The sequence below is a fragment of the Alosa alosa genome, chromosome 8 (assembly GCF_017589495.1).
Source record: "Alosa alosa isolate M-15738 ecotype Scorff River chromosome 8, AALO_Geno_1.1, whole genome shotgun sequence".
Lineage (NCBI taxonomy): Eukaryota > Metazoa > Chordata > Actinopteri > Clupeiformes > Clupeidae > Alosa > Alosa alosa.
This window is the reverse complement of record NC_063196.1, coordinates 26,405,761-26,419,151: the sequence shown is the minus strand read 5'-3', so window position 1 is coordinate 26,419,151 and position 13,391 is coordinate 26,405,761. Positions and strand designations below refer to the sequence as shown.

The 13,391-nt window shown below is 41.3% G+C and overlaps 1 protein-coding gene across 5 annotated transcripts; it reads left to right on the top strand.

Annotated features, from left to right (window-relative positions):
- Positions 1-50: 50 nt before the first annotated feature.
- dlst (dihydrolipoamide S-succinyltransferase) lies at positions 51-12,129 on the top strand. 5 transcript variants are annotated; one of them, XM_048251196.1, is made up of 16 exons: positions 51-158; positions 1,352-1,385; positions 1,883-1,925; positions 2,052-2,116; positions 2,202-2,276; positions 2,823-2,878; positions 4,633-4,741; positions 5,392-5,406; positions 5,495-5,644; positions 7,119-7,198; positions 7,909-8,006; positions 8,495-8,625; positions 8,858-8,931; positions 9,099-9,182; positions 9,314-9,481; positions 10,589-12,129. In XM_048251196.1, exons 1-16 carry the CDS (start codon positions 96-98, stop codon positions 10,721-10,723), a joined length of 1,380 nt encoding a protein of 459 aa, XP_048107153.1. In that variant the 5' UTR covers positions 51-95; the 3' UTR covers positions 10,724-12,129. The 5 variants fall into 5 exon arrangements, with proteins under 5 accessions (XP_048107153.1, XP_048107152.1, XP_048107150.1 ...); XM_048251195.1 differs by having other exon boundaries at positions 5,489-5,644; XM_048251193.1 differs by having other exon boundaries at positions 5,392-5,409; positions 5,480-5,644.
- The last annotated feature ends 1,262 nt before the right edge of the window (positions 12,130-13,391 follow it).

Sequence of the window (13,391 nt, the reverse complement as noted above, 5' to 3'; positions counted from 1 at the left end):
TTACCCGGAAGACTTTTCTCCCTACTTCACTTCCTTTTGTGTTGTTGCAGGCTTCACTGAGCGAGGTCAGTTGACAGCCTGTCATTTCAGCCAACATGCTGTCCCGTTCACGATGTTTTACGCGGACATTTGGACGTTCTGTTTCCGTGTTGTCCCAGGTATGTATTTGGAAAATGTTATTTTAAGTGTTTTGTGTATTATCTTGTAAATTGCTAACATTTCTCTTTTTATGGGCCTTGCCGAGGCCTGAGTAAAACCCAAGGACAGAGGGACACCGAAACAACCGGTTAGCCCCTCAGATAGCAGGCTGTAGCTAGGTTCGAAGCTAGCTAATACAGATACTAATGTTAACGTTAACCTTGTCGACTGGAGTAGTTAGAGATAGCAATGTATACGTGGAGTAACGAATCATGTAACTCCACGGTGTCTCTAATAAATCATGGCTATTTCACTGGGTTAAGGGAACCCATTGACTGACATCTCCTAGAAAGCAAGTTATCAACACACCTTTGGGATGCTCCAAACATTAGCTAGCTAACTGAGGCTAACAGGCCAGCTAACGTCAGTTAGTTATTTGATTTCATTTGAGTGGTCATGGCCTTAAGCTGACTAGCCGGTAGCTAACAATTTGAAGAAGCGTAAATTGTGTTGGCTGTCACGCAAGTAGTGTAAATCTCAAGTTGATGTCAGATTTTGCTGTTCTTGAGAGGTCAACCGTACTTCAGACATAGCACGCTAAGCTCTAGGCTAACTCGTCTAACTGGCTACCGCCCCTTCGTAAATCTTCGTTTATTTAACGTTAACTTTATAGGTAAACCATTTGCCGTGAAATTATCACCAGTCAGTCAGTTAAGATAGCGATCCTTATGTAGCTACTAGGCCTAGGGACATAATGTTGCAAACACATAAAGCACTAACATTAAGCACTAACATTTAATACTCCAGGAACTACTATTAACATGAGCGTGACCTCGTTCAAAGCTAATGTTACTTGACAAACCTGTCGCTATTAAGGTGCAGCAGAATGGTTAACGTTATTAATTTTATCTGGGAAAATTGTTAACTGCCTCGATATTGACATTTGCATTGTCAAAGTTTATGGTGCTGAGTAGTTATGCACCGAGGGTCCCAATAAGAACGTATGAAAACGTACCACATTTGTTAAATGTCATTCACCTTGTGTACATGCTTGTCGACTGGCCATGCTTAATTCTTATTATGGACGTATTCGCTCAACATTTAGTAAAAGAGTGTCATTTTATAACCTCTCGGAGGGTCTGATATTCATTTTTCTGTTGAGAATTGAACGAACGCAGCACGCTCACATGTTCAATTTCACTCATCCTTTCAGAGTAATAAAGGGCTTGGACAGCGGATGGTGTCAGGTATGAATACTGTTTATTGAACATTTTGACTACATAGGAACAACATAGGGAAAAACAGTAAAACAAACCTGTACCTAAAAATTGATTGTGCATGCCTGTGGCATGAATATGGTCAGTAACTTCTTAAGGATAAGTGTGAATATGCTTTATATAGGCTAGATGTGTTCACGTTTCAATACTGTTTTGGTAAGTTGTGTTTTTATTAGAAGAAAACAACACGCATGTGTTGGGTAACGACTAACAACCTCTTAACATCAATCTAGTACAATACCATAGCTCTTATGTCAGTTAATCTTGCAGACACTTAAGTGTAAAGCAAAGGAAATCTTTATACTTCACCGTGGGTCCTCGGGCACCCATGACCTTCACTGAATAGCTGCTGCTGTGAGCTCAATATACTTACAATATACTATGTTTTTATTTTAAGAGTAGGTATTTCTGTGTACCATGAAGAGATGTATGCTTTGCCTTTTATAATGAAGTCTTTTATGTTAAAGGCCTCTCTGCAGGCAGTCGGATTGTTTACAAGAACAGTCAAACGTAAGTTCTCTGCCTTAAAGTCATTTTGGTGTCTTCTTTATATAACTATTTAAAGAATGGCATTTTAAAATGCCATTTGACACCTTGCACTCTCACATACCGATGGTGTGTTTGCATGTTTTTCAGATGCGATCCCAAGCCAGCCTCCAGTGTCTCCCACATAAGATACTTTAGGACTTCTACATGTTACAGTAAGATTTCTCAATGTTCCTCTATGCTCCAGGCACATTTTGTTTTTGCTGGGGCGTGTTGTTTGATCTGTCTGTCTATTGGCAGGGAACGAAGTCATCACAGTAAAAACGCCCGCCTTCGCAGAGTCGGTCACAGAGGGAGACGTCAGGTGGGAGAAAGGTGAGTGACCCCCATCTGACACCGGTGACGTCAGGCATGTGGTATTTGGTAGTGATCATGTGAAGTGAATTGACAAGCTGCTAAAGCCGGAATATGCCTTTTTTCTGTTGTTTAAAATGAAATTGCCTATAGTGGCCACAGTTGTTTTTTCCCTTCTGCATTTGTGTAGTCGTACTGTAAATATTAACAGTCTTTATAAAAGGTCAGTCACAGGAAATAATATAAGCATGGACACCACAGAAATTTAGTGAATCACTGTACTTTTTACCATCCAGACCATTCTCCAATTTTATTGTACTTTTAAAATGCAATGACAATAAAGGCATTCTATTCTATTCTATTTTTTACCCACCAGAGTTAAATCTAGGTTGTAAATGAACATTTTGTTTAGCAAAAAAGTTACTTATTGCATCTTGTAATCTAGTTTTATCGAACCACAATCATTGTCCTTTCTTCTCCACAGCCGTGGGTGATACTGTAGCTGAAGTATTGCATCTTGTAATGTAGTTTTATCTAACCACAATCATTGTCCTCTCTTCTCCACAGCCGTGGGTGATACTGTAGCTGAAGATGAGGTGGTGTGCGAGATTGAAACTGATAAGGTAGGTAGCCCGTCCTCCGTATTGCCCTGGGGTTATATTGACTTTTGACTGTTTTGTCTGCATGCAAAGGCGCTGTGCAAGGTACCTAATTGTTTAAGGGTGTCATAACTCTGAAATAAATTTAATTTTTACATTTATTGTTAAGTTAACTAGGTGTATTCAAGTGTTTAAACGCTTAAACAGAGAAATTGCAGCCAACTTTGTTGTCTAAAGGGCTATGTTGTTTGCAAAGAAATATCTTCTGTTGTCTGCAGTGTTTTGTGTCTGTGGTCAGAACAGTTGACACTATTTTCAGATAATCTCAACATGCCTTAACTCATTGAGTGCCAAAAACGTAATATTACGTTTTTAGCTTTTTTTTTTTTAATTACGAAACTAGACACTCTAACACACCTTATATGTGATTTTGGGAACTCTGTGATGAATGGAAATGAAATATATGACGATCGATGGTCTAGATTGCTGGCACTCTAGGACAAAGCTTCTGAAAACAGCTTGGCATTCAATGAGTTAAGGTCCGTTGTTTAGATGATAAACTGTTGTTTGACTAAACAAATATGTTGTTGACATACAGTACTGTGCAAAAGTCTTCGGCACCTTACATGTTTTGCTTCAGTAATGCCATAAGGACCATATTGTTTATTTCTCAGTCTCACTCTTAATTAGAATATGACCCAGAGAACACAGCAAATAGTACACAGTATTTAAATACACGTACAATGTAGATTTTGTTCTGATACCAGTCCAATTTCAGTCACAAGCTGCCATTGGATTTGTTGTTTTAGCAGTGTTATAATTACCAGTTATCCAAGGGGGAAGCTCTTCACGGAGCTGCCATTCCCCACCCAGGCCACTGACGGGCAAGCCTGAACTAGAAATGCTTTTTTTGTGTGTGTTTTTTATATTCTGTCTATCTTCTAGTTGAATTCTAATAAAGACAGTGTGAAAAATAAACATATGGGCAATTCCACGGAAAATGGACTTTTTGTCACATCCATAACGCCAATAAAATGTGATGGTATTGTATGATGTGAATGATTACATGAAATTTGAGCTTTTGCTATATTTGGCTGATGAATGTAAATGAGAGAAAATGCACAAAAAATTTTCTGTGGAATTGCCCATATATGGTCATCATAGCATTGCTAAAACATCAAATCTAATGAGTGCCTAACACTTTTGCACAGAACTGTATATCGTGGTGCTGTAGGCTTTCATAATTTTGCACCAGTAACTAAACATTGAATAAAATATTGTCTAGTTTCTATAATAATTTGTGTGACGCCATAGCTATGTTTGTTTATATCTCATTGTGTAACACAGTAAACAGACACACACCGTGACCACGGCAACACTGCAGGATTTTGAACTTTGAGTTGCTATCCTTTCAACAACTTCTGAACATTTTAAAATGTTTTGATGTACAAAACTTTACTTAATAGAGTATACTTTATAGTATATGTTCCTTTTTACCCTGTAAAGCACTCTGTCATCCCTTGGTTGTTTTGAACTGTGCTATAGAAATAACCCTGACTTGACTAGCAGACACACATTTTCTTTTTCATGTAATTTTATGTCAAGCGACGCTTGTAGCCTGCACTCTAAATGTTGCTGACTGTGGTACTAATGAGGGTGTTGTGGCGGGCTGGGGTACAGACCTCTGTTGGCTGTGGCAATGAGGGTGTTGTGGCGGGCTGGGGTACAGACCTCTGTTGGCTGTGGTAATGAGGGTTTTGTGGCGGGCTGGGGTACAGACCTCTGTGCAGGTGCCCTCTCCTGCGGCTGGCGTGATCGAGGAGCTCCTGGTGGCAGATGGTGGACGAGTGGAGGGAGGACAACCCCTCTTCAAACTCAAGAAAGGAGGTACGCTTCAAGTCGCCATGCAGACACATACACGTGGACACTCGTGGTGCATGCTGGGACCTGAAAGACGCTATGAAACTGTAACAGGCACAGGAAAGGAGGAGGCAGTGCCACAGAAATGAAAAGCCTGTACTGTTTGGTGTGTGGCTCCATAACCAGAACACTTGCCCTGTAATTTATTGCTGGTTACCTTGTTAAAGGCCTAACCGACCTTTCTCTTCATTTGGCCTCGGGCCTATTTTGACATCAAAGTAGACCTCTTGTCGAATGTTGCTCACATAGGGTGGATAAAACAACAAGTATAAGCTTTTTTTTATCCATTTATGACCATATACTTCTTAAGGTGGAATCTTAATTTTGCGGATTTGATGTACTCCTAATGCAGAAAGCTCTGGGAGAGTTAGGTTCACCATTATGTGTGGAATTTGTTGGTCTCTCTCCCCATTCAATTTAGATTCCTGACCTTACATTACTGAAATACCTACCCATCTGAAGTGTTGCCTGTTGGTTGCCTCATGGCAGACTGGCCTTGTTCCCCCTGTAGTCTGTTACCGTGGTAACTGATGGTGTAATTACAGCTGGAGCCCCAAACCTGCTGCCCTTGTTCCCCCTGTGGTCTGTTACCGTGGTAACTGATGGTGTAATTACAGCTGGAGCCCCCAAACCTGCTGCCCTTGTTCCCCCTGTGGTCTGTTACCGTGGTAACTGATGGTGTAATTACAGCTGGAGCCCCCAAACCTGCTGCTGCTGCTGCTGCTGCTGCTGCTGCTGAACCCGCGGCACCCAAAGCTGAGACCCTGGCCGCCGCCGCCGTTCCACCCCCGACACCCGTGGTCACGCCCATCCCCACTGCCATGCCACCTGTTCCCCCTGTGCCAGGCCAAGCTGCTGATGCCAAACCTGGTCAGTGGCTCTCTGTCTCTTACACACACACACACACACACACACCTCTCCTTCTATCGGTTTGTGCTTCGGTATCAATTCTACGTCATTCTAGCCGCCAAGCCACTGATGCCGAACCTGGTCAGTGGCTCTCTCAGTTAGTCAAACTTACTAGGGCTTTTGGGAAATGTAGGTCTTTGATTTAAATTTTGACTCCCAAGAACTATGAAAACAACATAATCGGGATATAATGATTGTTTTGTTGTACCACACACAAGTCTCTACTAGGGCTGTCACTTTTGTGAAAAAATCCTGTTCGATTTTTGAGACATAAGTGTTCATTGAATCGATTGTAAAATCGATTTTTCATGTCTAAAGACGTTTCCATTTTCAACGCCAAATATAGGCCAATCCACAAACAACTAACAGGCATTAGGACCCGAGCGTAAAGAGGGCTTTGTAGGCGCCAAGCCAGCAATATTTTGATGATTTATTGGCGTGAAGTTTCGCGCACAATGACAAACAAGAGTGCAACATTCTCGAAAAACAATAAGCCGAGTGGACTGCCATTACATCAGTGACAAACATTACTGCAGTCTTCAACGTATCTTTGTCTGTGTTTACGATTAGAAATGTCAAACAAATTTCGCCTACATAGAACTCGATTGCACAGTTTGTTTGCATAGCCTACCGCTTTGTTCTTCTCCATAGTTTGATATACCAAAAATCCGAAGTAATTCCACATCGAACTCCTCAAGTTATTAGGGCAGATCACTCGTCTCTCATGTCGCACAGGTTGATCGCGTTGTCCTCCATTTTTTGGCAAAACACGAGCAGCACAGCAGCTGATTGAAACAGCTGTTTCCGGTGCGTAAAATTGGTGGGAATTTTCTTTTTAGCTTTTGCAATGCTTACTGCACTTCGGAATTCTTTATATTCTTATATTCTTGTTTGTGAATTTTGTTACATCTATCCTTTTTATTTGTTTAATTTGTTTAAAATTAATAGTGTACATATTTGGTTAAAATCGATTCCCTATTTTAGTTTTCGAAACTTGTGTTGTTTGGTCCAATCGATTGTGCAATCGATTTTCGAACGTAAAGTGACAGCCCTAGTCTCTACTTCTAACTCTTCACCTCATTGTAAATTCTAAATCATTCCTTTATAATGTGTTCTTATATGTCTCACATGAATATTTATATACATGTATTCATTTAGCAGACACTTTTAATCCAAAGTCACTGACATAATGGAAATTATATTACAAGGGATTACTTTGTCCCCGGAGCAACGTGGGTTTAAGTGCCTTGCTCAAGGGCACAACAGTGGAAGCCGGGAATTGAACCCACAATTCTTTAGGCTAGTGCATGCACGCCCTTATTTTGAGCTGCACTGGATGTATCACATAGAAATAAGATTGCTGTTAGACTATTGTTGTTATTTATTTATTAGTCTGTTATTGCCTTTGTGTTTTGTGTTTACTTTCATACTGCAGTATCTGCCGTGAAGCCCACAGCAGCCCCAGTGGCCTCGGCCGCCCCAGCTGCTTCCACAGGAGCCAGGACAGAGAGCAGGGTAAGAGCCAGAGGCAGAGCCTCACCCCTAGCCTCACCACTTTGCTGTAATAGATTTTGCCCTGATGAAGGCCTAGCCAAGGCCTAAACATGTTGGCAATTTTAACATGATCAACGATGATTAAGCCTATCTGTTAAAGCTTTTTTTTACTTTTTTTGAAGAGTGCCTATCCATACTTTATCCATACTTTTACTAGCCTCACCCCATTGGGACAACAACAGTGCCTTTCTGAAAAGTTAAAACATTTTCAACAGCAACAAAAAAAAAAACCGAGTGTGGAGTGCAGCCGCACCAAAAAAAGGTGAAGCGTTCTTTATAAAGCGTTCTTTGTTTGGGTGGCCGTATACACTCTTTCCTCATTGGAAACATAGGCTGGTACAGGAAAAAAAATGCTACATGCCCAAGGACTCTTGACAGTTCACTCTTTGGGGACAAGTAGTCATAGAGCACTCTGTAACAGTAACTGGCGAACAAGTCACGGTCGGGCAGCTGTTCTACTTAGAATTTGGGTTTTTAACAAAATGGGATATAATGTACTGTGTAAGATCATTATGTACCATCTTCCGTACGCTAAAATATTATATTTATTTAATTGCGCTTTAATCTACTAAATTAGATTGCCATATTTTCTGTGTGAATGAGAGCGTGTGTGAGAGAGAGGCTTTTTTTCAGCTGAATACAAACTGATCTGCTTGTTTTCTGCGTCACAGGTGAAGATGAACCGCATGCGTCTGAGGATCGCCCAGCGTCTGAAGGAGGCCCAGAACACCTGTGCCATGCTGACCACCTTCAACGAGGTGGACATGAGGTAGGAATGAACGTCCAGATACCGAGGTGGGCATGAGGTAGGCATGAACATATAGATAACGAGGTGGGCATGAGGTAGGCATGAACATATAGATAACGAGGTGACCATGAACATATAGATAACGAGGTGGCCATGAGGTAGGCATGGACATCCAGATAACGAGGTGGGCATGAGCACCAGTCAAAGATACTTTAACTGCACTGATTACCAGAAATCCCTGTGTTCATACCCTTTACTCTTGAAATGTAAGGACCTTGTGCTGTGCATGTTTACCCACTCCCCTTATCTAAAATGTTTGCGAACGGATGTTATTTTGTTTTGTTCGACTATGTGAGAGGCTTTTGTAAAGTATAGCAGTCAGTGGGTCACATGGTAGTTAGTTGCTGAGCTTAGACATTCTGTTTGAGGCAGAGATGACCCCATCCAGCGAGTTCAATCTGCGGCAATGTAGCGACGTTACCGTGTCCCCTTCCTCTCTCTCTCCCCAGCAACATCCAGGAGATGCGTAAACTGCACAAAGACGCCTTCCTCAAAAGACACAACATCAAGCTGGGCTTCATGTCTGCCTTTGTGAAAGCTGCTGCTCATGCTCTTACTGACCAACCTGCTGTCAATGGCGGTAAGCCTGCACTCCATTGTTATCCCACAGCAAAACTAAGCTAAACCAAATAAGGAATAAAATACAATCTGTATTTGTTCTCGTAATGACATAATAACCATCATATAAGTTTTCATATACATTTTCATTCAGGTATTCATTCAGATCTCATTGCACTGAAACTCAGCCTGTTAATCCCTGTGTAATTAACTTTGCCCCATTTTTTAAAAAAATTTTTTTGTTCTCCCACCAGTTATTGATGACACCACCAAAGAAATTGTGTATAGGGATTATGTAGACATCAGCGTAGCTGTGGCCACACCAAAGGTAAGATCAAGTAATATGTGAAAAAGTTATTGATTCTTTCTTTATTTTTGTTATTTTGTGACTTCTTACAAAAAAAGAATTGGTTGGCTGGGAGAACTTAGGGGTATTATGTAAGCGTAGATGTGAAGAGCAGGAGCTGACCGTGTCCGCTGTTTCTTTCTCCACAGGGACTGGTGGTGCCGGTCATCCGCAACGTGGAGACCATGAACTTTGCAGACATTGAGAAAACCATCAATGCACTGGGAGAGAAGGTATGCGAAGTCTCCTTGCCATCATCTGTTGTGTGGCGAAATAGTTGCATTTGTGCATTACAACAACACAGCTCCCTTTTAAGTTGAATTGGTTTCTCCAATGACCCCTCTACCTCTCCTTTGACCCTCAGGCACGTAAGAACGAGTTGGCTGTGGAGGACATGGATGGCGGCACCTTCACCATCAGCAACGGTGGCGTGTTTGGCTCCATGTTTGGCACGCCCATCATCAACCCTCCGCAGTCGGCCATCCTGGGCATGCACGGCATCTTTGACAGGCCCGTGGCCCTGAATGGCAAGGTGAGTGGACAGAGGTTGCTCTTAACTTGTTCTCAGCATCATATATTACTACAGTAATTTCCTGTGTATCAGCCGCACTGTGTTTAAGCCACAGGACAGTGTTTTATGCAAGTTAAAAGAAACAAAACCATATTAATACCATATTAACTGCCCCTGTGTATTAACCTCATAGCTGAAGAATATTTGCAAAATCAATGTATAAGCTGCGGCTAATAGTTGGGAAATTACGGTATACTAAGATGTTCCCACTCACATTTGGACCAGATTCCTTACTTGAGTTGGGTATACCTGCAACCTCACAGTAATATACATCAAAATACAGAGGCCACCATATGATACGTATTACAATATATGTTTAACTTGAAAGGCTTACAATTCAGGCAGACAGAGGTCTTAAAAGTCAAATGCAATTATTCTGTTTTTATTCCAAGTGTTATTAGCTTTAAAGGAAAATTCCTGAGATTTCTCAGATAGATCTCTTTTTCTCTAAGTCACAGAGTACTGTCGGTACGAAAAAAACGAAAACAATCGGGTTCTTCCTAGCTCAAGTTGCTGCAGCCAACAGCTAGAGCTGCCAGGCAGCTACAGTGCTACACTCTGGGGGCATGTTCACTCGCCAAAATGGTCTCTTGTACTTTTAGTTCTCTCCAGGCATCACTCCGTTACCCACAATCCTCCTACTTTATGAGAATACCATAATAGTCATGGAACACCACTGATCCCCATCTGAATTGTGGACAGGTTTGGGGCAGTGGCTAATTCTTCAGAACCCTTGCCATTTCTTGCCTGTTGATTTTAAATATCAACATGTAGACATGTGACAGATGTCCAGAAGGTCTTGACTCACTCACACATGCCAGGCAGATGTTTGGCAACCTGTTGTACTGACTCCTTTCTGTCTAACAGATGTTCAGAAGCTTTTGTAATAACTCTTGCGCCAAAGATGTTTTGACTAGATGTTTACACTAATTTCTGTAGTAGATCAGAAGCTCAGCTGTAAGACCTGTGTGGTCGCACAAAAAACTGTCCTGTGATTTAAAAATTGTCCAGTGAGACCTGCGGCTTAAAGTTCTCACTGTAAATTCTAACCCATGTCCGTCCCCACAGGTGGAAATCAGGCCCATGATGTACGTGGCGCTGACGTACGACCACCGATTGATTGACGGCAGAGAGGCGGTGACTTTCTTGCGCAAGATCAAGGCCGTGGTGGAGGACCCCCGCGTTCTGCTCCTCGATATGTAACCCCTGGGGTCTCCCTTCTATTATATAAGTACGCACTTATTAAACACGCGTGATGCCAACTCAACACGATGACCATTTGTGGACTTGTGTAGCCCTCCAGAGAGCCTTTCTAAACGACGTTGAGGCCATGACACGTGTCACACTGCAAGATATAAGATAACGTGAACAAGGAATGGGTATTTTCATATTGGCTAATATTGTAAAGGGACAGCTTATAAGAACCATATCTTGCTAAGTAGGACCCCTTCAATTTTTGTAGTATATCTGCTCTCATACTTTATTTAGAAAAGTGCTTCATGAACGACTGCACAATGTCCTGGCAGGTGATTATGAGGAGGATTGAAAATATGTCTGTGTTGACTATCCACTTAACAGCTGGTATCATGTTGTGTTTGATGGTGACGGTATGCTCAAATATGTTCAGGCCTCTTAAAAAATATGGCTTGTCTAAATTCTATAAAGTTACTCTCTCTCCAAACAACAGAACAAACACATCGTCTTCATGCTCCAATGCTCTGATTTCACTGAAATTGTAAAAGTAAAAAACAGAAGAAGAAGAAATGTCAGGCTTTATTGGGGGTTATCATTTGTGTAGTCAGAAAAGGTGGTTCAACACATGACGCCTATTGTACCACACAAATAAAACAGAAGACCTTTCCATACCATACCGTACCTTATCTATATTCAGCTCAAAGTAGATCTGTAAAACTTGACATAATACACACACACATACACAAAGCATTACACATACTCTTAGTCAAAACTCCATTTAAAAATTTGGAGTAAAGCAAGCACTTGACCTGCAGTGATAGTGGGATGTCATTGGTGCTGTTGTGAGCAGTTTTAGCCAACTCAAACTGTATAGCGAGTCTTGCCACAAAGCTTCACATTTCAACCAACTGGAACAGTTTTAAGTGCGCAACCCTTGAAATGTCTGAGCAATGTTTGTGTGGTAACCTTTATAGCATAAATGGCGTTTGCTTTACAGTGCTGTGTGTTGCTTCTTTGCGTCTTTGGTTTGTCTTTTATGGGTTTAAGATCAGGTCACCCAAAACAAAGCTATCACAACCCAAGATGCTTTGCTTTTACTGACAGTGGTTTATAAGGATGTTCCGTAGTGACACCACCTTGGTGATCCTTTATTTGTGTAGGAACAACTTCTGGCGAACCACCTCCCTTCTGACTCACTATATAACACTGCCCTGGTAAGAAGGACCTATTCAGTGCAGTCCTTCCCTGCTTTGATTTGACCTTGTCCAGTCAAAAATGTCAGGGGTATGTTTTGAGTTTTGCACAAGTAGCTCTTTGCCCTGGAACACACTATCTTTATTTCTTTATCTGTTGTACTCCGTACATGTTGCTATTTAAACATCCGATTTAAACATTAAAAACCCTAGTTTTATGTATATCTGTGTCCCAAATGAGTTTTTTTTTTTTTAAAAAAAATATATATATATATCCCCCTGGGTGTTTCCTTTTTGATTTTCTGTCACACAACAAATCTCCAGATCAGCTAATTTATTTTGCTACATTTATTGATCCTATAAACTACTTGACTTTTTGAGATAAAAACTGTAGCAGAAAATGTGTTTATATTTAATCTGTAAGATTAATGAAGCAGTCGAAAGAAGTATGATAGCTGCTTCCGAACAGCTCATAAAAACATTGTCACTTCACAGAAAACACCAAGATGTCCTACGGCAATGAGCCTCACTCTGTGGTTTTGGAAATGTTCACCCAAGCCTTGAAGTGATACGTGACTTAATCCTAAAACCCTCAGGTGCTTGTTACCCAAATCTACTACATGAAGAGCATGCATCATCGTTAGGATTGATGTTTCTCCAAGCTGATTACTACTCAACGCCTTTTTGGATGTGATCCACAGTAATTGAACCATCCACGACAAGAGTCTTGTGGGTTGCTTGGCGCTTCCTACGTCTCCAACAAAAGCCCCCTTCTTTTTCGAGAGCGTGCAGCTGCGCCTCCCAAGCTGTGGGCCATTTTTCTGTTTACCTTCATAAACCGTGAAGGGACAATGCCTCTCCTAATGAGCATCTTTGTTTCTTTGCCAGCATCTACACACGCGTCTGAACAATGCCAGTCGCCGAGAACATGGACTTCATTATGAAAACACTAACCCTACCCACCCACCCCCAAAAAATACCCATCCTAAAAAAATGAAATACTCCAAACCTCAGATTACCATGAGAATGAAGGAGGTCGTAATGGACATGAATAGCCAGAACAAAAACACGATGGGCCTTTAATTTATTTATTTACTTTTATTGCCACTCAAGATTCCATTAGCACGACAGAGATTGTTTTAATTGGCAAGGTGCATCGATATCTGTTTTCAGCCAGGGCTTTTTTTGTTATTCCTCCCGTATCTTGAATCGGCATGATGTTTGAATACAGATGGTGTATTCTAAATCATGCAGGACCTTTAAGGTCTTTGTGTGGAGTGAGATGAAAGATGGTCATTAGGAAAGGATAGCCGCTAAATTAGCAACATCACAAGCCTAATTTACCTAAACTGTTGTTATTGTTTGTTCATGGGCTTATTTTTTGTTTACTTCATCATATTGAGCCAGTGAATCACACATGACTAACATGTCTAGCATGCTAAGGCAGAGTCTGTGGAAAGCGCTTTGAGTGGCCATTTTGCTAG

Coding starts and splice junctions, on each gene's coding strand:
- dlst (XM_048251192.1), top strand. CDS start 96: ATGCTGTCCCGTTCACGATGTTTTACGCGGACATTTGGACGTTCTGTT. Junction 1,386..1,882: donor TGGACAGCGGATGGTGTCAG/GTATGAATACTG, acceptor TTTATGTTAAAG/GCCTCTCTGCAGGCAGTCGG. Junction 2,277..2,822: donor AGACGTCAGGTGGGAGAAAG/GTGAGTGACCCC, acceptor TCTTCTCCACAG/CCGTGGGTGATACTGTAGCT.